This window comes from Neoarius graeffei, chromosome 24 (genome assembly GCF_027579695.1).
Source record: "Neoarius graeffei isolate fNeoGra1 chromosome 24, fNeoGra1.pri, whole genome shotgun sequence".
NCBI classification, from domain to species: Eukaryota; Metazoa; Chordata; class Actinopteri; order Siluriformes; family Ariidae; genus Neoarius; species Neoarius graeffei.
The window spans coordinates 7,096,335-7,122,939 of NC_083592.1; the positions used below are offsets into that span (position 1 = coordinate 7,096,335).

General features: G+C 41.9%; 1 protein-coding gene across 2 annotated transcripts in view; it reads right to left on the minus strand.

Annotated features, from left to right (window-relative positions):
• Window positions 1-16,169: 16,169 nt before the first annotated feature.
• Window positions 16,170-26,605, minus strand: part of LOC132872830 (BOLA class I histocompatibility antigen, alpha chain BL3-7-like) — a 160,164-nt gene continuing 149,728 nt past the window's right edge. Inside the window, exons 6-8 of one of the 2 annotated variants that reach the window (XM_060907924.1) lie at window positions 19,945-19,971; window positions 19,778-19,845; window positions 16,170-19,591 (exon numbers count right to left, since the gene is read on the minus strand). In XM_060907924.1, the coding sequence (XP_060763907.1) occupies window positions 19,499-19,591; window positions 19,778-19,845; window positions 19,945-19,971 (188 nt within the window). In that variant the 3' untranslated portion in view covers window positions 16,170-19,498. The remainder of the gene's footprint in view (window positions 19,592-19,777; window positions 19,846-19,944; window positions 19,972-26,605) is intronic. The other variant, XM_060907923.1, reaches the window with a different exon arrangement.

A 26,605-nucleotide genomic window follows, 5' to 3' on the forward strand; every position in this document is an offset into this window, starting at 1 on the left:
TCGACCTTTTTACAAGTGAAAGGTAAATTTATAAAGTAAATCATTACAGTAAAAGTTGATTCAGATGGTTGAGGTTGTAAAAATAATGTTTCATTTTTCAGACAGAAATAAAACACTTTCTGAGAACCCGGACAGAGCACAAGGTTTGCTGTTTTTGTTCTTCAAAAGGCTTCTGTACATTTTTCAATTAAAATATGATGCAGGTTTGGTGGCACGGTGGTGTAGTGGTTAGCGCTGTCACCTCACAGCAAGAAGGTCCGGGTTCGAGCCCCATGGCCGGCGAGGGCCTTTCTGTGTGGAGTTTGCATGTTCTCCCCGTGTCCACGTGGGTTTCCTCCGGTTTCCCCCACAGTCCAAAGACATGCAGGTTAGGTTAACTGGTGACTCTAAATTGACCGTAGGTGTGAATGTGAGTGTGAATGGTTGTCTGTGTGTATGTGTCAGTCCTGTGATGACCTGGCGACTTGTCCAGGGTGTACCCCGCCTTTCGCCCGTAGTCAGCTGGGATAGGCTCCAGCTTGCCTGCGACCCTGTAGAAGGATAAAGCGGCTAGAGATAATGAGATGAGATGATGCAGGTTTCAGGATCTAAATGTTTTCTGTAATGTTTTTCTCCAAGGTTCAGTCTCTTCTCCTGTGTTCTTCATACTGAATGTGGTGTTTAGTGCAGTGACTGCGATTGTGATTCTTCTCAGTGTCCTGATCTTCATCATGCTGAAGAACTGAAAAAAACACAGGTAATTATTCCAACAACAACAATAATAATAATAATAATAATAATAATCTTGGGGCGGCACGGTGGTGTAGTGGTTAGCGCTGTCGCCTCACAGCAAGAAGGTCCAGGTTCGAGCCCCGTGGCCAGCGAGGGCCTTTCTGTGTGGAGTTTGCATGTTCTCCCCGTGTCCGCGTGGGTTTCCTCCGGGTGCTCCGGTTTCTCCCACAGTCCAAAGACATGCAGGTTAGGTTAACTGGTGACTCTAAATTGACCGTAAGGTGTGAATGTGAGTGTGAATGGTTGTCTGTGTCTATGTGTCAGCCCTGTGATGACCTGGCGACTTGTCCAGGGTGTACCCCGCCTTTCGCCCGTAGTCAGCTGGGATAGGCTCCAGCTTGCCTGCGACCCTGTAGGACAGGATAAAGCGGCTACAGATAATGAGATGAGATGAGATAATAATCTTTGCTTTGTGTTGCTTTAGGTGCTGGAGCTGAAGATAAGGAGGTAAATGTGACACTACAATCTTTAAAATGAATCTATACACTGATCTGATTCATTAATCCTGATTTAAACTGAAACAGAAATCAACGCTTTTTTTTGAGCTAGTGGAAATTTTTTTTATCCTCTCAAAAATCTTGTTTTTTATTTTATTATTTTCTTAAAATATATACAGTGTATAACAGTATACATATATACTATAAAGAAAAATAAAAAAACAAAAATATGCTTTGTTGAAGATTAAATAATGATGATTTAAAACTGCATGTCTTTGATAACTTCTGAGCAGATTGAGTTTGAGCTCTCAGGTTGTACTGTGTGGTTTCTGTACCCGAGGCAGGCTGTTCCTCTTGTTCTTGTCATTTCTGCTTGAACCCGACACTGCTGTCTTCAACTCAGACCTGGAAACTGATGCCCCTTTTCCACCAAAGCAGTTCCAGGGCTGGTTCGGGGCCAGTGCTTAGTTTGGAACCGGGTTTTCTGTTTCCACTGCCAAAGAACTGGCTCTAGGGCCAGAAAAACTGGTTCCAGGCTAGCACCAACTCTCTGCTGGGCCAGAGGAAAGAACCGCTTACGTCAGCGGGGGGGCGGAGTTGTTAAGACCAACAACAATAACAAGACCGCGAAAGATCGCCATTTTTAAGCAACGAGAAGCAGCGGCTGTACAAACGAAGTCATCCATTCTTATTATTGTTGTTGCTGCTGGTGCTTCTTCCGTGTTGTTTTTGCTTTGATATTCGCGCCAAGGTTTATGCAAACGTAGCGACGTAACTGACGTATACACCGACGTAATGACGTGGCTTCCCTTAGCACCGCGAGCTATCGTAACTGACATATACAGCTGGTTCTCAGCTGGCTCGCAAGTTGAACGAGTTGTGAACCAGCCCTGGAACTGATTTGGTGGAAAAGGGGTATGAGAGGCCCTTTGCCACCAAAGCAGTTCCAGGGCTGGTTCGGGGCCAGTGCTTAGTTTGGAACCGGGTTTTCTGTTTCCACTGACAAAGAACTGGCTCTGGGGCCAGAAAAAAACGGTTCCAGGCTAGCACCAACTCTCTGCTGGGCCAGAGGAAAGAACCGCTTAAGTCAGTGAGGGGTTGGGGGGGGGAGTTGTTAAAACCAAAAACAATAAGACCGCGAAAGATCGCCATTTTTAAGCGACGAGAAGCAGCGGCTGTACAAACGAAGTCATCTATTATTATTGTTGTTGTTGTCACTGCTGCTTCTTCCGTGTTGTTTTTGCTTCGATATTTGCGCCAAGGTTTATGCAAACATAGCGACGTAACTGACGTATACAACGACGTAACTGACGTATACAGCGACGTAATGACGTGGCTCCCCTTAGCACTGCGAGCTATGGAAAAGCAAACTGGTTCTCAGCTGGCTCGCAAGTTGAACGAGTTGTGAACCAGCACCAAACCTGATTTGGTGGAAAAGGGGTTTTATGATCTCGACACATCTCAAGGAAATATGTGAGGTTTACCTGATTTATTATTTATATCTGATCATCTCTGTGTGTCCTCTGTTTCTCTGCAAGATCCGGACTTGGACTCGTTGCGTTACGCTGCACTACAGTTCTCAAAGAAGAAAACCAAGAGGAGCGAGAGATGTGATGAAAATGTGGATCCACATGTTCTCTATTCTTCTGTCAGACAGAGTAATGCGTGTACATAATGTTATATATCAGTTACTGTTTACTAAATATGAAACAGATGTTTCTGATGCTATGAGGTTGAAGGGATTCGACCTTTTATAAACTCACAGTTACAGAATATGGGATTGTAAAACTGCAAGAGCTTCAGGATTCTGCACATTTCTTTTTACTATAGACCTTGTATTAAAGGGCTGATGACATGAACATGACTATGCAATTTCTTAAATAAACTACACAACATGGCAAACATGTTAGATTTCTGTCATAATTACGTGAAAAGAAGCTGTTGTTACGCAAATATCCAACGTTTAATTGCACAGCACAAGAAAACTGGGTCCGTGGCTCGCGGCCATGTTGTGACGTCAGCGGGAGAACACGTTGCGGTTCACTGGCTGTTCTACTCTGGTTCTACTCAATGGAAATGGCGCATGAAAACACCAGTGAACTCTCTAATGCTAGCTCTTCCTCTTCTGGGAGTCTAGAATTGTGTTGATCTCTTCCGAATAGAATCTATGATAGCCTACCCTCTTTACCCTTTGCCTCTCGTTGCTAGGCGGCAGTTACATGAAAGCCGCAAGCTTTCACAAGCAAATACATGACTGATATCACGCCGACTTTTTGATTACATTTATGATTATCATGTAGAATCTATAGCTCTACGTACCTTTATCTTATGTCGTTTCACAACACATGTTCTGACAGGAGGACTGTCTTTGGATCCGGCGTAGCTACTAGTAGACCCCCTCCGGAATACTGGCAGTGTTGCCAGCTTGGGAGGAATCCCGCCCAGTTGGGCGTTTTCAAGTGCATTTTGGTGGGTTTTGAACATCTTTTGGGCTGGAAAAAGTCAGCAGTATCTGTTACCAGATACTGCTGACTTTTCCAGCCCAAAATATGTTCAAAACCCACCAAAATGCACTTGAAACCGCTCAACTGGGCGGGAATCCTCCCAATCTGGCAACATTGTGTAGGCCCTGCTGATGGTAGTAACACGTTTGTGCTGAACTGAACACACAAGAGATTCTTTTAAGCTGGGAAGGGTGTCAAAACAATCCAAATCGAAGTGTTCAGAGCACAGGACGGATGTTGGTGAGGGCTCCCACTTGTCACGAGTGCACCTGACTTACTTCACCCACTTCGCATGCAGCTCGGGATCTCTGGGGAACTTGAATAAACTTACCCCATCCTTGTGGGTTTTGGAGCAAAAGCTGGCAACACAACGCGAAGGCATAATAACTAATATATATATATATATATATATATATATATATATATAAATAAAATAATGTATAATACTAATACTGACAAACTGAACACCTGTCGCATCAACAACAAACTGGTAAGTTAGGAGGAAGGTTCTTTCGCTGACGTCATATAGCTCCTCCTCCTCTTTCGTCTCCTGGGTGCTGCAGCCCTGTCAAATTTGCCCAAATAGCCGCGTTTTTTATCATAACTTGTAAAATAGGCGCCTTCGTGAATTAATATATGGATCATCGGGAATTACTTTTTATGTTATAAAACATTGCCAAAGATGTCAAAAACATGTCATCAGCACTTTAAGTCTCTCAGTTTATCATCCAGTGTAATAAATTCAGGTGTAAATAGATACATTTCTTTATTTTGTACTTGGTTCTAAGAAAATAACAGATTTGTTGAGACTCTGGCAATAAAACCTGCTCTTTGTATCAGTCACTAATGCTGATGCTGTGTGTAAACGCTGTGCCCCATAAAGTAATACATACCCCTTTTTCACCAAATCAGTTCCAGGGCTGGTTCGGGGCCAGTGCTGGTTCACAACTTGTTCAACTTGCGAGCCAGCTGAGGACCAGTTTGCTTTTCCATAGCTCGCCGTGCTAAGGGAAGCCATGTCATTATGTTGTTGTATACGTCAGTTACGTCGCTACGTTTGCATAAACCTTGGCGCGAATATCGAAGCAAAAACAACACGGAAGAAGCAGCAACAACAACAATAATAATAATAAATGACTTCGCGTTTGTACAGCCGCTGCTTCTCGTCGCTTAAAAATGGCGATCTTCCGCACTCTTGTTATTGGTCTTAACAACTCTGCCCCCCACTGACGTAAGCGGTTCTTTCCTCTGGCCCAGCAGAGAGTTGGTGCTAGCCTGGAACCAGTTTTTCTGGCCCCAGAGCCAGTTCTTTGTCAGTGGAAACAGAAAACCCGGTTCCAAACTAAGCACTGGCCCCGAACCAGCCCTGGAACTGCTTTGGTGGAAAAGGGGCAACAGTCGCCTCCTCAGTGAACAGCGACTCTGCTATGACGCTCCTGGAGACACTGGATGGAGTCTCGGTCCGGGAGAGAAGACCTAAAGCCCGCTCACACACAACACTGATTGGTCTGTCTTGCTAATCTCTCTCTGGAACTTCTGGGATAGTTGGGATTGCTGCAGCTACCTCGCCTGTCAACCTGTTTGGGTTAGCACGCAAAGCTAACTTGGCACCATACACCAGTAAAAAAAAAAAAAAAAAAAAAAAAAAAATATATATATATATATATATATATATATATATATAAAAAACACCAAACTTGGCTGTCGATATATTTATGTTAGTTAGTTTGTATGTGTAACATCTCTCAACAACGACTGCCATTACGGCTGTAGCTATGTGATTGGATAAGAAACAGCCAATCAGAATTACTTTCTCCAAGTTTGTGATTGGCTGGTTTTGTGGCACATTTGTAACGCCATAGACGTCCTATTATTACGTAGATGGAGCGTTGGCTGTTCTGACGCGAGAAATACGGTCGCCATCTTGGAGTGGTGAGATAAGCGCGAGATCATAGACATCCTATTATTATTATTATTATACTGTCTGCAAGGGGGTGTATGGGGGATGCAAGTGACCGAAAGGCAATGGAGGAATGGGTGGCCTGCTGTAAGTGTGATAAGTGGTTTCACCAGTCATTTTTTAATGTTCTATGCTAATATTATATATATTGTTTTTAAATGTTTATTCATATACTACCTTTGTTATATTTTTTATGTTTGACATTAATTTGTTATAAATAAATGTTTTGATATGCTTTAAAACAAAAAAAATGTTTGTGGTCAATATATGGTCATCATACATTGTCCTACATACCAAACAAAGTGCCCCACTCAACCTGAATACATCAGCTTTGCTGAAGGGGGGGTCAGATTGTGTTGAAGGATGTAAAAGGCTCTTATAAGTTCACTGACTAGATTAATTTCCCCTTTGATATGTTCTTAATCTATTTAAAGAAAACATACACACATTTGAATCATTATAATGGATTTAGATTGTTAAAACCGCATTTTATTTAAAAAAAAAAAAAAGTGTCCCACTTTACCTGAATTTACCCTATCCATTGCAACAGATTGGTGGTTGTAGCCGATAGAAAAACGTTAAGCTGTTTATATCTAATGTATTTAGTATTCACACATTTTTTGTAGGATATTAATCACCGTTTCCTCAACTTCAACAATCTCCGACGTCTGTTCACTTAATATCAGGATATTCTATTAACGTGAACAGGGGTGCAGATAGGATTTTTGAACTGGGAGGGACTGAGCTGTCAGCAAATGATTCCACTTTGTGTGTGTGTATATATATATATATATATATATATATATATATATATATATATATATATATATTATACACACACTACCGTTCAAAAGTTTGGGGTCACTTTGAAATGTCCTTATTTTTGAAAGAAAAGCACTGTTCTTTTCAATGAAGATCACTTTAAACTAATCAGAAATACACTCTATACATTGCTAATGTGGTAAATGACTATTCTAGCTGCAAATGTCTGGTTTTTGGTGTAATATCTCCATAGGTGTATAGAGGCCCATTTCCAGCAACTATCACTCCAGTGTTCTAATGGTACAATGTGTTTGCTCATTGCCTCAGAAGGCTAATGGATGATTAGAAAACCTTTGTACAATCATGTTAGCACAGCTGAAAACAGTTTAGCTCTTTAGAGAAGCTATAAAACTGACCTTCCTTTGAGCAGATTGAGTTTCTGGAGCATCACATTTGTGGGGTCGATTAAATGCTCAAAATGGCCAGAAAAATGTCTTGACTATATTTTCTATTCATTTTACAACTTATGGTGGTAAATAAAAGTGTGACTTTTCATGGAAAACACAGAATTGTCTAGGTGACCCCAAACTTTTGAACGGTAGTGTGTATACATGTTATTTCACCTCCCTCACTGCCATCTCCAGGAACTACCTGCAGGCCAGGACAATGATAACATTTTAACATAGCCTATGGAAATCCAAAGTTTACACATTATCATCACGCGCAGAAATTGCAAAACTAGTTTTAAAACAGCTAAGTTCCAACTGTTAACCATAGCGAGAGGCTGGGCTACGTGTGTGTGTGTAAAGTGTAAACCAGTGCATCCTGACTTTCTAACTATGCCTGTGTGTTGCGTGAGCGGCAGTCAGTCAACAACTCTTCGCAAAGTTTCCTTATGAAACAATATGCTCGCTGAAATTATGGCAGGGAACGACAGATTAAACATTAAAACTGCCTTCTGAGCACTGTATCTACAGGCTACCACCGAAAGGAGGAGGCTACCAGAAAGGCATCTCTACTCCGTACGATTTTACTTTCACTATGACATTACTTTGAACAGACTATCAAAAAATTGCAAGGTGATATGATAAAGTAAGGCACAGTTTACTTACAGTCGTTTTTTTTTTTTTAAAACGATGCAATCGTTTTCTGCCTTTTGGCACCCTTCATCATGCCGTATTGGGGTCCTGAACTAGGAGCTGTCCCCGATATGCCTGTCAAACTTGTTGTGGGTAACCATAGCAACCAAGCTCGAGCTCGCAACCTGTGCAGTCTGCGCAGTTGCAACTATGTATGTACTGCTGTGCACCAGGGCCGTGCAAAGACCTTTGGAGGGTCAGGGGCTCAACATTCAAAAAAGGGCACTTGGAACAAATTTTATTTATTGTATGTATTTATTGAAGCATTAATATGAAAATATAGTTGATCTTGGTAACAAGACATGTCAGATAGTTCTTGTTCATTCTGAAGTGAAGATTAGTCTGACCTGTAGTTTTCTTTCTGACCCAACTGGACAGAGATCCACTGCCTTTTGCTGCCTCCCGCAGCTCCTTCTCTTTCTGCTTCTTTCTCCTCTCTTTCCTTGGCATCTTTGCATAATGCAGGCTTTCACTTATTTAGAAAACGTTTCCCTATGTTTTAACTCAACTAACCTAAGCTACTATAACATAATAGTCTTGATAGAATATGTTGTGGACGTCGTCATTCAGCCTTAAAGGAACAGTCCACCGTATTTCCATAATGAAATATGCTCTTACCTGAATTGAGACAAGCTGCTCTGTACCTCTCCGAGCTTTGCGCGACCTCCCAGTCAGTCAGACGCAGTCAGACGCGCTGTCACTCCTGTTAGCAATGTAGCTAGGCTCAGTATGGCCAACGGTATTTTTTGGGGCTGTAGTTACATGTGACCAAACTCTTCCGCGTTTTTCCTGTTTACATAGGTTTATATGACCAGTGATATGAAACAAGTTCACTTACACAAATTGAAACGTAGCGATTTTCTATGCTATGGAAAGTCCGCACTATAATGACAGGCGTACTAACACCTTCTGCGCGCTTCGGCAGCGCATTGATACGGAGCTCAGATATCAATGCGCTGCCGAAGCGTGCAGAAGGTGTTAGTACGCCTGTCATTATAGTGCGGACTTTCCATAGCATAGAAAATCGCTACGTTTCAATTTTTTTTACTGAACTTGTTTCATATCACTGGTCATATAAACCTATGTAAACAGGAAAAACGCGGAAGAGTTTGGTCGCATCTAACTACAGCCCCAAAAAATACCGTTGGCCATACTGAGCCTAGCTACATTGCTAACAGGAGTGACAGCGCGTCTGACTGACTGGGAGGTCGCGCAAAGCTCGGATAGGTACGGAGCAGCTCGTCTCAATTCAGATAAGAGCATATTTCATTATGGAAATACGGTGGACTGTTCCTTTAAGTTTTCGAAGCTGCTAGAATATGTTATTAACGCCGTCGTTCAAACTAAAGTTTCCGAATCTGCCACGTTAATGAAATGGATGGAGCAAACGGTTTAAATATAGCCTAGGCGGCTTCATTAAATGATAAACAACCCTACGCATTTACTGTTGTGTTCTAAGCTGCACAATATTGCATGTTCAGATAAGAAATGAAAGGAGACTTTCAGTGTGACCCACCATGCCATTCCTCGCACCGTCTCCCACTGCCAACCGCCTGCATGCGCTTTCTGCACGGAGGCTCACTGAATGCATGACGTCACGGATTGATGCCCGCATTTACATAGAAAAACGTTATTTTATAAATCTATAATTTCATATATTATTGTCAAATTGTAGAGAATATTGATGTTGGAGCTAACTTATCTTTTACAAATATATAAAAAAAAAAGCAGTCCCTATGAAAAGGGCACTTTGGACAGCAAACAGAAAAGGGGCAGGGGCTAGAGCACCTGTAGCACCGGTTCATTGCACGTGGGTGCTGTGCACCTCAATAAACCGAATGGTAATTAGTCTTTTGAGTTTTCCGTGAGGTTTGCCTTATGCAAAGAAAGACAGCATAGACGTTTTTTCCTCCCTATAAGTGGGGGGGACCGAACGAGGTGAATTTAAATCTGGGTGGGACGAATCCCCCCCGTCGCCCCCTCTATCTGCGCCCGTGAACGTGAAGCCAACTATGAATAATAACCCCGCCGCTATCCTTTATCATAGCTACATGTATGACAAAAAAATGCGAGCCAGCGCATTACACTGAGTGCAGCGTATCACCACTCCAAGATGGCGGCCCCGCGTCTCGTCAGCGCTTTTAGAATTTACATTGGATGCTCCGTCTACTGTGGGTGGTAGAAATGGGCAACTGGACTTGCTTGAAAATTCTTGAAAACGTTTCACCTCTCGTCCAAAAGGCTTCCTCAGTTCTCTTTTGGACGAGAGGTGAAACGTTTTCAAGAATTTTCAAGCAAGTCCAGTTGCCCATTTCTACCACCCACAGTTTACTATGACCTGGATGATTGAGAATCTTCACAGACACGCTCCGTCTACGTAATAGGATGTCTATGTGTAACGCTGTGTCAGGTTGCGCGAGCGTGCAGGCAGATTTGAGCGCGCGCAGAGCGATTATTCTCTTCTAAATGCAATCTAGTGTTTGATGAAGTCCCACTGCGCGCGCAGGAATGAAGTACAAAAATAACCCCAGACCAGTCAGACCCCGCCCCTCCCTCCCGTTGGACGTGCGCATGCGTACACACTGTCGTCACGTGACTGCAACCCGAGACACCGCATTTTGAGAACTCCTTGTTTGTGATGAGGATCGTTCGCTTTACAGTTTCCACTGCAGTTATCCGCGACTCCAAACACAATCTTATAGTTAGTGATGATCAGATAAATCTTCATGAAACACTGAAGTTTTCCAGCCAGTTGTGTTGAGAATCGGTTCATTTCTCGAGGCTTCACTTGCTCACTAGAGCCACCTGCTGGTCAAACGATCAATCATCCAATCACACAGACAGTCCAGAGGCTGGTGGACAGCAGTTCATCAATCCAGTGTTAAAGAAAGATACATTTATAAATATATTCTACACATCTGAATAGAACTTAGACATTCAACTAGTGTATATACAGTATAGTTTATATATTTCAAAGTTGTCATATGAAGGAATTGAGCAAGATGATAGATCATAATAATGGTGTTACTGCAGCTCCAGTGGTGCTTAATGAGAAGTAGGAAACAATGTGCTTGTGGGACTGGACTCAAAAATCTTATTGATTTTTATTAAATGAATAGAATTTGTTTCACAGTGTTAGGGCTCAGATGATTTCTGTCTTTCTTTTGAAACAATTTAACCCAAAAACAAACGAAACAAACATCGGCTTATACAGGACCCTCCACAATTATTGGCACCCCTTGTAAAGATTAGTAAAAATGGTTAAAAAAAAAAATCCACCTTTTGGTGTAGTCACTTCATCTCACACTGAAAAAAAAATGAGAAAACTCCAACCTCTAATCAAAAATGTATTAAGAAAAGAACATACTTCAAGAAATAATTATTTTCAAAAAAAAACATGTGCCAGTGCCACTATTATTGGCACCCCTGCAAAAGACAGCAAACACTGTAACTGAACAGGCCTGTTTCAAGCTATTTGGGGGCCCTAGGCAAAGGGGGATCTGGGGCCCATAATTATCCCCCCTCGACGAAAGGCCTTATGGCTGCCTACCCACTGAAGACTTAATAAACAAACATCACACATATTGTAATCATTCTTACGATTTTTACTTAATAAATGAACTCTTTACATTATAAATAATTATCAAACCCAATTAACCCTTAGGGGCGGCACGGTGGTGTAGTGGTTAGCGCTGTCGCCTCACAACAAGAAAGGTCCTGGGTTCGAGCCCCTGGGCCGGCGAGGGCCTTTCTGTGTGGAGTTTGCATGTTCTCCCCGTGTCCGCGTGGGTTTCCTCCGGGTGCTCCGGTTTCCCCCACAGTCCAAAGACATGCAGGTTAGGTTAACTGGTGACTCTAAATTGACCGTAGGTGTGAATGTGAGTGTGAATGGTTGTCTGTGTCCATGTGTCAGCCCTGTGATGACCTGGCGACTTGTCCAGGGTGTACCCCGCCTTTCGCCCGTAGTCAGCTGGGATAGGCTCCAGCTTGCCTGCGACCCTGTAGAAGGATAAAGCAGCTAGAGATAATGAGATGAGATTAAACACAATAGACAAAATACACACACACACACACTATATCAAATATGAAAATAAGACAAAGTAATATAAAATGTGCAAATAACGCAACACTAAATATTTACAGTATATACACAAGTAGAAATAACTTCAAATGGTGATTAAATGATTACAAACATGAATAAGAATCTTAATAAGAACCAGTACACACAAGTGCTAAAGGTATAGAAAAACACAAAAATTAAGAATACACAACTAGAATCATGGGCAAAATGTCTAAAACTGTTCTCTCAAACTTGCCATGTCGTAGCCATTAGCCGTGCTGATCGCAGCAGGGCTTCCTTGCAGAAAGTTCGGGTTTCTTAGCTGAATTACTGCATTAATATCCGACCAAGGTCACAAACGTAGCCTATTTATGTAAAAAAGAGCTTTCTTGTGAGCCATCCCCTGTCCTGCTCCATTCATGCTCACGACACACTAGCTACTTCTGATGAAAGCCATGCAGCTCGCTGAAACTAACTCTGACTGTGACATTTGACAAACACAGTAAGTTAATCTGGGAGAAGTTGACAGTCTTTCACCTATTTGTGTGGCACATATTAGAATTTTTAGCCAGTCCTTGCAAGTTTGTAAGCCTGTTGTGCATGACAACGTTTACATCACTGTTATAAACACTGTCTACAAGATAACTACCATTAACGTAAGCTAGCTACCAAATTTGCTTGTCGACCCACTTGGTATTAATGAGTGTGTACATTCTCACTTACCAGTGTCTTGTTTTTTTTCTGTCTTCCTCTTCTGGCTCCCTGAGGGGTAATTTCGCTTCATATTTGATTTTTTTTTTTTTTGCCGTGGAGCTCTGCAACCACTTGACTGGACGGAGATGGGCATTGAGGGGTTGACAACAGACTGTCATTGCACTTTTCGGCCAAAGCATGTAGGGAGGTGCTGTTGTGCATTAGGGGGCCCCCCTTGGAACTAGGGTATTTCAACAAGTGTCGCTGCGCTGCCGCGCTCAAAAAGTTGTCATTGCTATAGAGATCTTGCAGTCACGTGACCGGAAAGTACACAACCGCCATCTTGTCGGTCAAAAACACTGCTGAATACTGCTGCACTCGTGTACAGAATGGATCAATTTCAACCGACGGACTACACGGCTCATTTTTCTAATGAACAGATAACTAGATACATGTCTAAAATAAACGATCTACAGATTTGTGACCCTTATGGCTTTCCGGACGGAGTTTTCACGACCGGATTTTGAACTGCCAGCGGAATACCCGGACGTGTATAATTACCTCATTAACTTTCCCTCGCTGTTCAGTGGTGAAGCACTGCGTGCCTATAAATCTCTGGACAGTTATCTGTACAGAAATTCAGGATTTGTCAGCGACTCAGATGTGGCATCTTGTAAACAAGAATCCTCATTGGATGGGTAAGTCACTTAAGTATTGAGTATAGCACTGACCAGCCGATTATAGAATAGAATAAGGTAATTCCAAATCGTCCGTCTTGTTTACATGGATCTGGTGTTGAAGAGGTAGAGGCTTGGCAGTGGAGATTTGAGTGGCTGTTTTCTGAGCTTAGTCAACAGGCCGGCTCTGCCTGCAGCCTCGCTTTTGCTCCCTGCACCGCCTCCTTCGCTTTGCTTCTGATAACAATCCACGGAGACCCCACTGGTCTCCCTATCTCATGCGGAATGTTTTTTTTTTTCTCGTCCAGAATGTTGTGCATGCGATGGAAATCGCTACAAACCGTCATTTTCTGCTGGAAACCAATGTCCAGTAAGTCCATACGGTTGTAGTGGATATTGAAGTCCGGTACAGACGAACAACATGCAAAAATACACACAAAAAACAAAAAACGTGCACAGGTAGGGAGAGCTTGTAGCCGCAGCCGTTGTAGTAGAATTGTATATAGTAGGGTTTTCCAGAAGAAAAGGTAGAAGTAAAAGCAGAAGTAGAACCAGAAGTAGAAGGCGGAATATGGCGTTTGACCGACAAGATGGCGTCTGTCACAATCTGGATCAGCTGTGACGTCACATGCAAGTGCTCCATTGAATACATAACCAGTCATTCGGCAGCAGGGGCCCTTCGAGGGCTGGGGCCCTAGGCAATTGCCAAGTCTGCCTACCTTGTTGCAACAGCCCTGTAACTGAAGCATGTTTCCCATTTAAACTGTACATGTTCAAGTTGATTGGAGTGTGCAGGAACTTTCAAGCTATAATCCATGACTTCCTGATTAATAGGGAACAAATACGAGGTGACACAGAGGCCAAATTCCCTTAGTCATCCATAAACATGGGAAAGAGAAGAGAACACACAAACCAAATGAAGTGTGTTGACCTTCATAAGTCAGAGAATGTTTTTTTAAAATATCTCCTCACCTGAAAATGTCCCTTTCTACTGCTCAAGCAAAAATAAAAAAAAGTGGACACCAACTGGAACTGCTACAAACTTACCTGGAAGAGAACCCAAGTTTAATTTGCCCCACGTACAGTGAGAAGGGCAAAGAGAGGCAAAAATAAATAAATAAAATCACCAAGGATCACTGTTGATGAATTACAAGAAAAAAGTAAAATCTTGGGGTTTCCAAGTCTCCAAAACCAAAATATGGTGGAGGTTCTGTGATGTTTTGGGTCTGTTTTTCCTCCAAAGGCCTGGAAACCTTGAACATGGCATCATGGACTCCATGAAATAGCAGGACATTTTAAATCAGAATCTGGCTCCTCTGTCAGGAAACTAAAACTGGGTCGTCACTGGATCTTCCAGCAGGACAATGAAAAAAAACTGTTCACTGAACACAGAATCAAGCTTCTGCCATGAACATCTCAGTCCCCTGAGCTGAACCCCAGTGAAAACCTGTGGGCGGAGCTGAAGAGGAGAGAGCACGAGAGAGGGCCGAGGACTCTGGATGATCTGGAGAGATTGTGTAAAGAGGAATGGTCTCAGATGCCCTGCTCTGTCTCCAACCTTATAAAATGTTATTGGCAAGACTCAGTGCTGTTTTACAGGCAAAGGAGGTTGTAGAGAGTATTAAATGCAGGGGTGCCAATAATAGTGGCACGTACTTTTATTGAAAATTATTTCTTGACGAGGGAATTGTTTTTCTCTGAATAAATTTTAGTCAAAAAGGTTGGATTTTTCTAATTTTTTTCAGTGTGAGATGAAGCAACTTCGTCAAAAGGTGAATTTGTTTTGTAACCTTTTTTTTTTAAACAAATCTTTACCAGGGGTGCCAATAATTGTGGAGGGCACCTTATATGTCAACATAAAAAAAAAATCATTGGTGACAGTAAAATGTGTGGAGCTGTGAATCAGGTTTGTGCTCCACCTGCCCCTGTGGACGAGCCCCACTGTCTCCTGGTAAACAGCAATGTGCTGGATGTGGAAGGAAACATGAAGATGCAGGTCTGGGTTAAGAGTGAAATGTTGCATCTGTGGAGGTCAGTATAGTCCTGTAGTACTGGATATGGAGGAGAGCAGGAAGGAGAATCCTGACAAAATCAAAACCAGCAGACATAAAATCCTCAACCCAAATAACAGCCGCACAAACACCAGCACAGAGTAAATAAAGATTTATTCATGGACTGACAAAATAACATTAATAGCATTAGTGATAGAGGTACTTAAAGGAGAACTGAAGGCAATTTTTTATTATCAAAATTCTATTTCTCATTTTATTAAATATAGGAATGCATTTTTGATAGCTATTTTCCATCCATCCGTTATCTGTAACCGCTTATCCTGTGTAGGGTCACAGGCGAGCTGGAGCCCATCCCAGCTGACTATGGGTGAGAGGCGGGGTACACCCTGGACAAGTTGCCAGGTCATTGCAGGGCTGGCATATAGACAGACACAACCATTCACGCTCACATTCACACCTACGGTCAATTTAGAGTAACCTGCATGTCTTTGGACTGTGGGGGAAACCGGAGCACCCAGAGGAAACCCACGCAGACCGAACATGCAAACTCCACACAGAAAGGCCCTCATCGGCCGCTGGGCTCAAACCCAGAACCTTCTTGCTGTGAGGTGACAGTGCTAACCACTACACCACTATGCCGCCCTTGATGGCCATTTTGTCACTGCTATAGCAAGTTATGAGTGTTTGAAATATGCTATGTAATACATCAGTCCATATGTCAAAGCAATGGCTGTAAATGAGATTCGTCGCGACCTGCGCGAGACATTGCAGGACGGAAGAAAAACGTACAGCGGAAATCAAAGCAACCAACATCTGCCAACGTTCCCTGTGTCTGAAATCACTCACTCGTTCACTACTCCCTATATAGGGAATTACTATATAGTGAGCTCATTGGTAAAATGAAAAAACACTTTTGGACACTAGTCCGTCGAGCTGGTATTTACGTCATTACTGTCACATGATTAAAACATGCCAGATCAGTCTGCTGGTGGGTTTACAAAATAAAGTTATTGCAAAATAGGGCAGCACGGTGGTGTAGTGGTTAGCGCTGTTGCCTCACAGCAAGAAGGTTCCGGGTTTGAACCCAGTGGCCGGCGAGGGCCTTTCTGTGTGGAGTTTGCATGTTCTCCCCATGCCTGCGTGGGTTTCCTCCGGGTGCTCCGGTTTCCCCCGCAATCCAAAGACATGCAGTTAGGTTTACGTGGGGCGGCCTTGGGCTGAAGTGTCCTTGAGCAAGGTACCGAACCCCTGACTGCACCCCGGGCGCTCTGGTGTGGCTGCCCACTGCTCTGGGTGTGCGCGCGCGTTCACTGCTTCATCTCATCTCATTATCTCTAGCCGCTTTATCCTGTTCTACAGGGTCGCAGGCAAGCTGGAGCCTATCCTAGCTGACTACGTTCGAAAGGTGGGGTACACCCTGGACAAGTCGCCAGGTCATCACAGGGCTGACACATAGACACAGACAACCATTCACACCTACGGTCAATTTAGAGTCACCAGTTAACCTAACCTGCATGTCTTTGGACTGTGGGGGAAACCAGAGCACCCGGAGGAAACCCACGCGGACACGGGGAGAACATGCAAACTCCACACAGAAAGGCCCTCGCTGGCCACGGGGCTCGAACCCGGACCTTCTTGCTGTGAGGCAACAGCGCTAACCACTACACCACCGTGCCGCCCCGCCACCGCTGCCTTTTATTAAATCAAATCTGAGACTTTTGATTTTTCTTTCAGCGTGATCGTAATCCATGATGGGATATATTGCTTTGGTTAGTGACCATCGGTTGTACACTACTTTTCATGATGCACTGTGGGATACTTTGAGTGCACTATATACGGTGTAAATAAGCCTCACTACAAAATGGCTCCTCACTATATAGTGCCCTATATAGTGAGTAGGGAGTGATTTCGGACACAGAGCAACATCTGCCAACGTTGTCGAAAGACGTGCGTGCTCTCTTTCAAATGCTGATGTAATTAAGCTGGAAGTTTTGTTTGTTTTGACAGCAATCAGGAAAGTTTGAAAAAAGTCGGCAGTAATCGTCATTTAAACTTGTTTTTGTGCAATATTTCGTTTGGAAAACAGTTTTCAAAATGGCGGCACTGACACGTCACATTTCGAAGTCTCGCAAATGTCTCGTGAAGATTGCACGAATAAGCGACGCCTGCCGTGGACCAAACGAACTAAATTCAACACGGCTAAAAACCGAATAGGCCGATAAGTGTAATATTTAATTTCAATTAGTTGCCAATACGAGTGAAGATATAAGGTTACTAAAACCGAAAACATAATTGAACAAGTTACAGTGGTCGAAATATTTTTTTCCAGTGTTCTGCAATATTGCAGAATGTCAAAATTTTGTTCTGCAATTTGGAAATATTTTCTGCAAATACACAAGCCTCCATACTACACCCTTCTCAACCTATAATGCCTATATTTACATCATATCTAGCTTTACAACTCATAGCATTACTGTAATTCTTTATTCTCTCACTCCATTTTTAATTTCAATCTTCACAGATCCTTCTCTGCAGCCAAGTTATCATTCCATGATCCCTCCACAGGTCTTTCATCCCCCTCGCCCTGACAGTACGGGCTACTACAACTTGAAGTATACCAACTAATTCATAAATGTACTAGTTATCACACCCACACATTATCCTTCCACACAACATACTAATAAAGGTATCACCACAATAAAAAATAGAACACAGCTGTTCTTCAAGAATCAAAACATTCATTTTCATGTTACATTTTGTCAAGATTAAGTTTCTAGCTTGTTACCCAAAATGTACTTCATTCACAGTGTTTGCATCTGCAACCTGTAGTTTTAAATTGAAAGCAAGGTTTCAATTCTACACTCTGTTACATCTTACGATGATGCAAAGAATTGATGCCATTAAGGAATAAAACCCAACTGACAATGATCATGTGCTCATGATCTTCGCGGAAAGTTCCCTCTATTTCTGGGTCACCATGATCGCGATTTTCTCTGTAGGCCTCGCTTGACTGTGATGTACCCGCCACAGCAATCCAACTATAACAGCGACCGTCTTCATTTTTGTTACCCTCGCGGACGCGCGATCTGTCGCTGTTGGGGTCACGCTGGCTGCTGTTTTGCCGAGATACGACAAAATCGTCCTTGTTTTCTCTGCATTTTTGCCGGACTCATGCCACGAAGAAACAATCCTCTTCTTGGGAGCCATGTTTGTTGTGCCGCACTGAATTCTGGGAGATGCATAGCGGAAACTGCCGAACACTGCTGAGGTAGTTGTCGGGTCCTCCCATTACGCAAATATTGCTCAACTTTGACCTGGAAAATGCCGTCAGGTTCGCACGGCGCAGGTTTCAGTTCATTTACAGTGCCGCTAGTTTGCTAAATTGAGAACCATTAAATCCCGAGCCTGATTTTTTCATTCTGCAAAATTGTAGGTTGTTTAATTTTTCTTCTGCAATCTTGAAAATCATTCTGCAAAATGCAGACGGGTATTTCGAACACTGCGTTAATTAAGAAATAAAGTAAGTTTTTTAAAAATGACTTCAGTTCCCCTTTAAGTGTTCAGCGCCAACTGTTAGAATCTCAATTCTTTTTATAGTTTTTATAAAATACAGGATAAAGTAATATTTACAGTAATATTTACAGTAGAGTAACATTTACAAAGGCTTCCACAAAAAAAAAGGAAGAATACAAGCAGGAAATCTAAAGGTTTTAAGAGCTACAGTACGTTATTACAGGACTTTTGTTTTTATAACATTTTTCTTCATCTCCCTATAAAATACAGATATAAAAGTAGGGCTGCGTACCTAAACGTAACATCAGGTACAGGTACCGGTACAGAGGTTTAGGTACAGGTCCGGACCTGTATCTGTACCTGAACAATTTGACAAATTCTTCTGAACTTCTTCAATAATGACAGAAACATTAATAAACTGTTGACAACTTGTCAGTGTCTTTATTCAAAGAAAACCGAACATAACTAGGTTTCCTACCTCACTTCTCAGTCACCCTCTCAGTCTCACACTTAGTTAACTTGGGACAAAAAGTCATAAGTTGTCTCACAGCGAGAAGTGACTACACTAGAGTACTACAGACTATGCGCAGTCCACGGCCTTTAACTTGCGCGGCAAAATTACACAAAGCAGCAAAGACTGCCAATGCCAGCAAAGGAAAAATGGCTGACCTGCTTTTGAGTCTTTTTGACCAATCAGAACGCTGGATCAGCCAAGCTCTCGCAATGTCTCGTGAGACTGTGGCGAGAGGATCTCAAATCAAAGATGGCTCTGATTTCAAGTTTCAGCGCAGCATTTTACGTCTTTTCCAGTGCTAAATTTTCGTCTTTGTGGTAGGATTTACGCATCTTCAGTCACAAAATAAGCAGATACTTGGTGTAAATTTATCTCAGTACAGTACCGGTACTTCATGATCCGGTATTTTGGACCTGTACCAAATCGATTTTCATGGTACAGTACCGGTACACAGCCCTATATAAAAGACTCGATTGCAGTGTTACACACTGCAGTCCAGTTTGTGGCAGTAAGAGAAGAAGCAGAAGCAGCATGGCTGCACCTCCTCACCTGTGAAAGAGGAGAAAAACAGGGAGAGAAATATTTCAGCACAATCTTATAGCTGGACATTAAACTGCGCTTGACAATGAAGACAAATATCAGCTCTGATCTGAGATTTAATGTGAGCTCAGGCTTTTCTGCTGGATTTTCACTCCACACATTTTTATTCCATATTTCACTGTAAACATGTCTTACTCTCTCTCTCACTTCAGCAGGAAGAAACACAGTTGAAGAGTTGTTGGAGGAAGAATCTCCTTCAGAGGCTGTAAAACATTCAAATCCGTCACAAAGTGAACTAAACACTGCTAATAAATAATGTAGTGGTTTTAAACATCATTTATGGATCATAAAGGTTCACTTACAGGGTTTGGGGGGAACAGGTTTGAATCCTGAAACACAGATGATGGACAGACAGTTATTATAAAATCTCAGTGCTGTGTTTGGCTTCATGCAGGGATGAGAATGAAAAATATTTAAAAAGTCTGAAAAAACCAGGGCGGGGCCCAGGGGCTAATGATTTTTGGCTATATATATATATATATATATATATATATATATATATATATATATATATATATATATATATATATTTTTTTTTTTAACCCCAAAACCATTAATTTTATCAGCAAAAAGTTGCAATTTATTTGGAAATAAATTCCCCTTCTTGGTGGACTCCCAGGTGAAAATGATTAATATGGTACAAGAGACTTGTTTTTAATCAATTCACATTTGATTTAAAAAAAAAAATCAATGCACCTTTTAATATAAACGAGCTCTACAGTATTATATTTCTGCATTTTTGCTATTCATGTCTTTGAATACTCTAATCCTTTACAATGAAGTGCAAACCAGAAAAAAGTTCTGTCATATAATTCTCTGAAGCTTTCTTCTGATGTTATCATGGTAGCAGGAGGTCTTGCATATTAAGCAGGCAACATTCAACATCACTTATCACTTCCCTTTCAACTGTTGTGTGTACTAACTAGGTTTTATCTGGACAGGATGTTGTGTAATGTAATACATATACCATACGGTCAATTTGAAGATCAAGATGGTGATTTTGAATTAAAGAACAGGCATGTACAATGGGCATTACATACTGGAAAATTTTTTTAAATAAAAAACTATAAGTTCATCTCGGCCTAAAAAATTTGGGCAGACGCTCCCGCGCGGCACATGCCAGCAATTCCCCCTCCATCCCCCTATGAAATGAGCAATAAGTAGGAGAGTTATACACGGTATCATACCTAAAATTTTATCAGAATTATAGATATGATACTATGATTCTCCCCAACATGCTACATTAGATAAGCTAACCTCATTTATAAAAGATACACACTTATATATGACGTGTATTTGATATATATGATGTATATTCATACATTGTTACTTTATGGAAATCTTCAATAAGTTTGGTCTTTTCATGCCAGCCTGTTGTAGACCTAAATATAATGCACATGAAATGACACTACTCACCTCAACATGTCTTTTACAATTATTTAAGCCACCATGGGCAATGCTGAAATCACTGCTGCAAACAGTACATCGCGCAAAACTGTCATTATTGTTGACCCTTATTAGACAGGGATATTATTATTAGACAGGGATATTATTATTATTAGATAGGGAGATTCTTTTGTGTAATCTGAGGTGAAGTGGGTTTTGTGCTTTGTTTTTTTGGGGTGCGCGCTCTCTCTGCCATGCCGATCCTGTAGGTTGCACTGACGCAACTGAAAACTCCGGTCCTCGAGAAAAGAGATAAAAGCCCGCCCACACTGAAAGCTGATTGGCTTATTTTGCTGAGTAACCCAATCAGGATGCTCTTTGTCTGGCATGCACTACATGAACAAGCACACAGGCAGTGTTGCCACATTGGGCGGTTTTAAGTGCATTTTGGCAGGTTTTGAACATATTTTGGGATGGAAAACGTCAGCAATATCTGGCAACACTGCACACAATCTCCCTCACGCGCGCACATTCTAAGATGTGTGATGCAGACCTTAATGTTGCGCGCGCTCTTGCTCGCTTCTATCAATATGCAGGAGACTCCCGGAAGTTCCGGGAGACTTGGGATGTCTGCGTTATAAGGTGACCACAGATCGTTAACCATACACCCCCCCCCCCCCCCCCCCCGAAAATTTCTCAATGGATTTACATCGATCTCAAAAACGATCATTTTGGTCTGAAAAAGTCGGAAATCCGCCGATCGGCGGAAAATTCTCATCCCTGTTCATGAGATAATGAGTTTATATCAGTTTATTGTCTTGTCTAATTTATTAATGAAGATTAAAAATATGCAAAATATTCATCAAATCTTCTCAGAATGAGAAAGTGTAAATCTGTTCTCTGAAAACTTCACATCTGCCTCCTTCCTCCTCTCACCAGAGTTCCTCTTCTTCCAGAGGACAATTCCAGCAGCGACAAGAGCGACAACAGCGATGAGAGTGACGACAGCCACGACGACACCAATCTGCCCTCCATCTGATCCTCCACCTGTTAAATCAGCACAGAGTCTTTATTCTCTGCTGCAGCAGTAAATCAGCTTTTACCCTCTAAATGCGTAGTTTTATTCAGACCTTTTGCTACTTCTAGGATTAAATCCTTCTCCAAGCTGCTGTGCTGAACCACGCAGGTGTATTTGTGTTTCTGCAGCTCCTCAGCTGGGACTTTCAGAATGCTCCTCTTCTGGAAGCTTCCATCCTGGTTGGGTAACGTCTCTCTGAGCTCCACATCCTCAATCACGTCCTCTCCATCCTTCTGCCAGGTGATATTCAGGGCTTTGGGGAAGAAACCTGAAGCGTGACACACCACCTCTGGAGAAGGAGAGTGTTTGTGGAACACTGACGCCTCGGGACGAACTGCAGAGACACAAATTTAAAGAAAATAACAATTGAGCTTCAATTTATCATGTAAACTTTTTCTGGCTGCATGAATTATTAAGATGGAGGTATAAACATTAAAGAGTGCAGTATTTCTCCTGCACTCCAGCGGTCATTAACCTGCTGTTCGCGATGTCACGGTCGATCTGAGGTATTTTTAGATCACAACACATTTTACAATTAAAAAAAAAATGTTCAAATATTCACAGGTTGGTCCAGTTTGAATTCTGCTACATATTTAATTAGTGCTGTGCATCTCTATGGGCAGGGAGGAGCACAAGAACAAAATAATTCTGACTGATTATGATGAGGAATTTTTACAGATAACTGTTTCCGGCTGCGTCACATCAACCTGCTGCTAAGCTCCGTAGCTAATGTTAACTACATCTGTGTTCTGTCACTGAGCAAACTCCGTTCAGGAAACCATGGCCGAGCAATGAAAGAAGGTGAGAATACATCATTACCGTTCTGAATGGGAAAATGAACTTGCTTTTACAGGAGTGGAAGAAAAGACTGCCTGCCATTACATCACTTACCATCTGAAATTCAAGGATTTATTCCCACCCAAAAGTGAAATAGGAGAGAAAAGAATTCAAGAGTTACAACTGGTTTTAAAGCCCAGCCATCACTTTTTACAAAACTCACCAGGAGAGCTAAAGCTGCTACTGAGGAGTCATTCCGTGTTCTCCATCTCCTGGCCAAGCACAAGACGCCCCTTCACCACAGTGAGATTTTTAAAAGAAGCCACGACAGTCACATTATTCACAGACTTTAAAAACTAATACACTTTGTCCAGCAGCGGGAATGAGAAGAGTGGAGTTGTTATCCGAGGACATTTCTCGATCGCTAAAAGGTGAAACTGACTGCTGTCCACGAATTAACAGTGAAAACTGCAGGAAATCAGTGTGAATGAGTGTAAATGAGAAGGTGTGTGCTATTATTGTGTACATTATCACGTAAAGATAGTGACACAATGCAAAGTAAAATGGGATTTTCAATGCAAGCACATGCATTAGTGTCAAATATAAATTAAAAACATCATTCTGTTGTTTAATTTTCTTCATCATATCAGTACTTTGTGGCCATAAATAAAATTAATGCACTAACGGGGAAAAAGAAAAGAAACGACACTTTGGGTTTCATTTTCTACATAAAATGGAAACTGAGTGCCAACATTAAAATTAATATTTGAATGCATACTTTGTCTTTCCTTTTTCCTGTGCGAGACATCGTAGGACGGAAGTAAAACGTACAGCGGAAATCAAAGTGACCAACATCTGCCAATATTGTCAAAAGACGCTCGCGCCCCCTTTCGAATGCTGATGTGATCAAGCTGGAAGTTTTGTTCGTTTTGATAGCAAATCAGGAAAGTTTGAAGAAAAAAAAGTATGCAGTAATCGTCATTTAAACTCGTTTTTGGGCAATATTTCGTTTGGAAAACAGTTTTCAAAATGGCGGCACTGACACCTGGCTGACACGTCACATTTTGAAGTCTCACACAAGTCTCGTGAAAATCGCGCGGATAAGCGACGCCTGCCGTGGACCAAACGAACTAAATTCAACACGGCTAAAAACCGAATAGGCTGATAAGTATAATATTTAATTGCAATTAGTTGCCAATACGAGTCACGATATAAAGTTACCAAAACCGAAAATGTAATTGAACACATTAAGAAATAAAGCAAGTTTAAAAATGACTTCAGCTCCCCTTTAAACAATGTGGAGGACGGAAGTGCAGCGAACAGCAGCATGTGAGAGATGGCTTAGGAATTAATGACTTCAGCAGAATGTCAGGATTATTAGTGTGCTTGCTCGGCTGCTGTGTGTTTGCCAAAGACAAGCACACTATTGTTCTTAAGTTTACTTATTCTGCCTTATTCCGACACGTGTTTTGGATCCACTACTCCTCCTAGGCCGTTCGAGATAGAGACACCGTTCCAACTCTGAGACGTCTAGCCCGAAGTGGTGTAGCGTGCTTGTATACAGCTTTTGGATCAATGCGCCCGTTCTCTTGTTGTCGTCATTTTTCTTTTGTTTTTTCCCCCCACAGAGAATGAATAGGGCTCATGAATCAAATCGTCCTACTCGGACACGCTCCATCGCAGATGCACCAAACCTCATGTGATACTTCAGGCCAACTCCCCCGACACATACATGCAATCGGTTCTGACCCGCACTCATATTTTTCCTTTATTTTTGCTCATCCCTTTTTCCTCCATAGGCTTGCATTGATTTTTGGCCCCATTGAAAATGAATGGTGTTTCAGGAGAAAAACTTTTCACTCTCCATCAATTTTTTTAACCAAGTGACCAAACTTCAAGAAACTTCACTTGATGCCTCAGGCCAAGTCCTCGCACAGATCCATCCCCTCATCGGAGACCTGCACTCGTCTTTTCCTTGGTTTTCACGCATCTCTTTTTACCTCCATAGGCTTCCATTGATTTTTGGCCCCATTCAAATGAATGGAGTTTTGCTCAGTAACACTTCACCACACAGCCACCAAACTTCATACGGCACCTCAGGCCAAATCACCATCACACACGATATCGGTTCTGACCCGCATTCGGCTTTCTCTCGCCTTTCATCCGTCCATTTTTTCTCCATTTTGCCGCTAATCAATGGAAGCTTGACTGAGTCATTCCTCCCTTCCCCCATAGGTAACGATAGCCTGGGAAATCCCATGCTGCTTTGCACAATCGTTCCGATCTGAAAAGACAGCATGGAAACTATGGTCTAAAGGCTCGCCTGAGTTAGGGAGCCAATCAGAGAGTGGGGAGGGGTGGACAGACAGTGACGCGTACTACTCAACAAACGGAAGCTTGTCGTTTATTTGGGACTGTTTACGGATCACATTTAACATGGCGGCGAGCGATACGAACCAAACTTTCGATCAAGCTTTAGACACTGTTCTGAATAGTTTAGAGCGAAAGTTTGTTTTAAAAAAACTCTTTCCTTCTCTTCTTCGCCTCTTCGTCGCTCTAACTACGTCACCGGGTACAACTGCCATGATTGGCCATGGGCTACGTATACGCCAAATGATAGACATTCGCAACGTCCAATAAACGGCCGTTGACAATCGTAAACCACACCTCCCCTACGAGAAATTCAATAGGCGGATTCCAGACCACATTTCACTTGTGATATGGTCTGGTGTTAACCAGACTAAGGTGATGATGCATTTGTCAAGGATCTGCTCATTTGAGACTTTGACAGCAAATCAACTTCAACTCAATGGCCACTTTATTAGGAATACTTACACGCACACACGATAGCCATTAGCATATAAGCATTCACATGTTACCATGCTAGCTGTTAGCATGTTACCCATTACAATATCATGCCTGCTGTTAGCTCGCGAGTTGTTAGCATGTTCACCATTAGCATGTTATCAGAACTGTTAACATGTTAGGATTAGCATGGTAGCATGCAGAGTTCACATGTTTGCTGTTAGCAAGTTCGCCTGAGCATGTTAACATGCTAACTGTTAGCATATTAACGTCACCTTCAGCGTGTTAGCATGCTAAAAGTTAACATACTAGCCATTAGCATGTTAGCCTGTTAGCGTATTAGCTTAAAGTGTTAGAATTTTAACAAATAGCATGTTAATCATTAGCATGTTAAAAAGTTAGCTGTTAGCATGTTATCTATTAGCATGTTAGCGTTAACATGCTAGCTTTTAGCATGTTAGTATGCTAACTTTTCGCATGCTAGCTGTTCTGCTACAGCTCAGCAAGCACACTTTGCATTTTCTCTGCAGAAATGCAGTCTAGTTATTATAGTTACACTTGTGTTAAAAAAAAATAGCAGGACATCAGTAACCTGATGAACCACTGTTATTAGTAATACTCATATTTCTGCCAGGCAAATCATTTCCTTGTAGATGTAATAGTGTAATAGAAAAACAGACCCAACTGTTATGACATGCACGCTGCTTATTCTGAGTAACTGACTCATTCATAGAATTCACTGTTCAAAATAATAGCAGTGTGGAGTTTAATAATTATAATAAAAGGCCATTAGTTGTCCTTTATTAAGGAAGGGAAGTAAATGTTTCACACACTGTTATAAAATACATTTCATTCTGAATTGTTCAGTAAAATGGGCCGTTCCAAACACTGATTGGAGGAACAATGTAATTTGATTA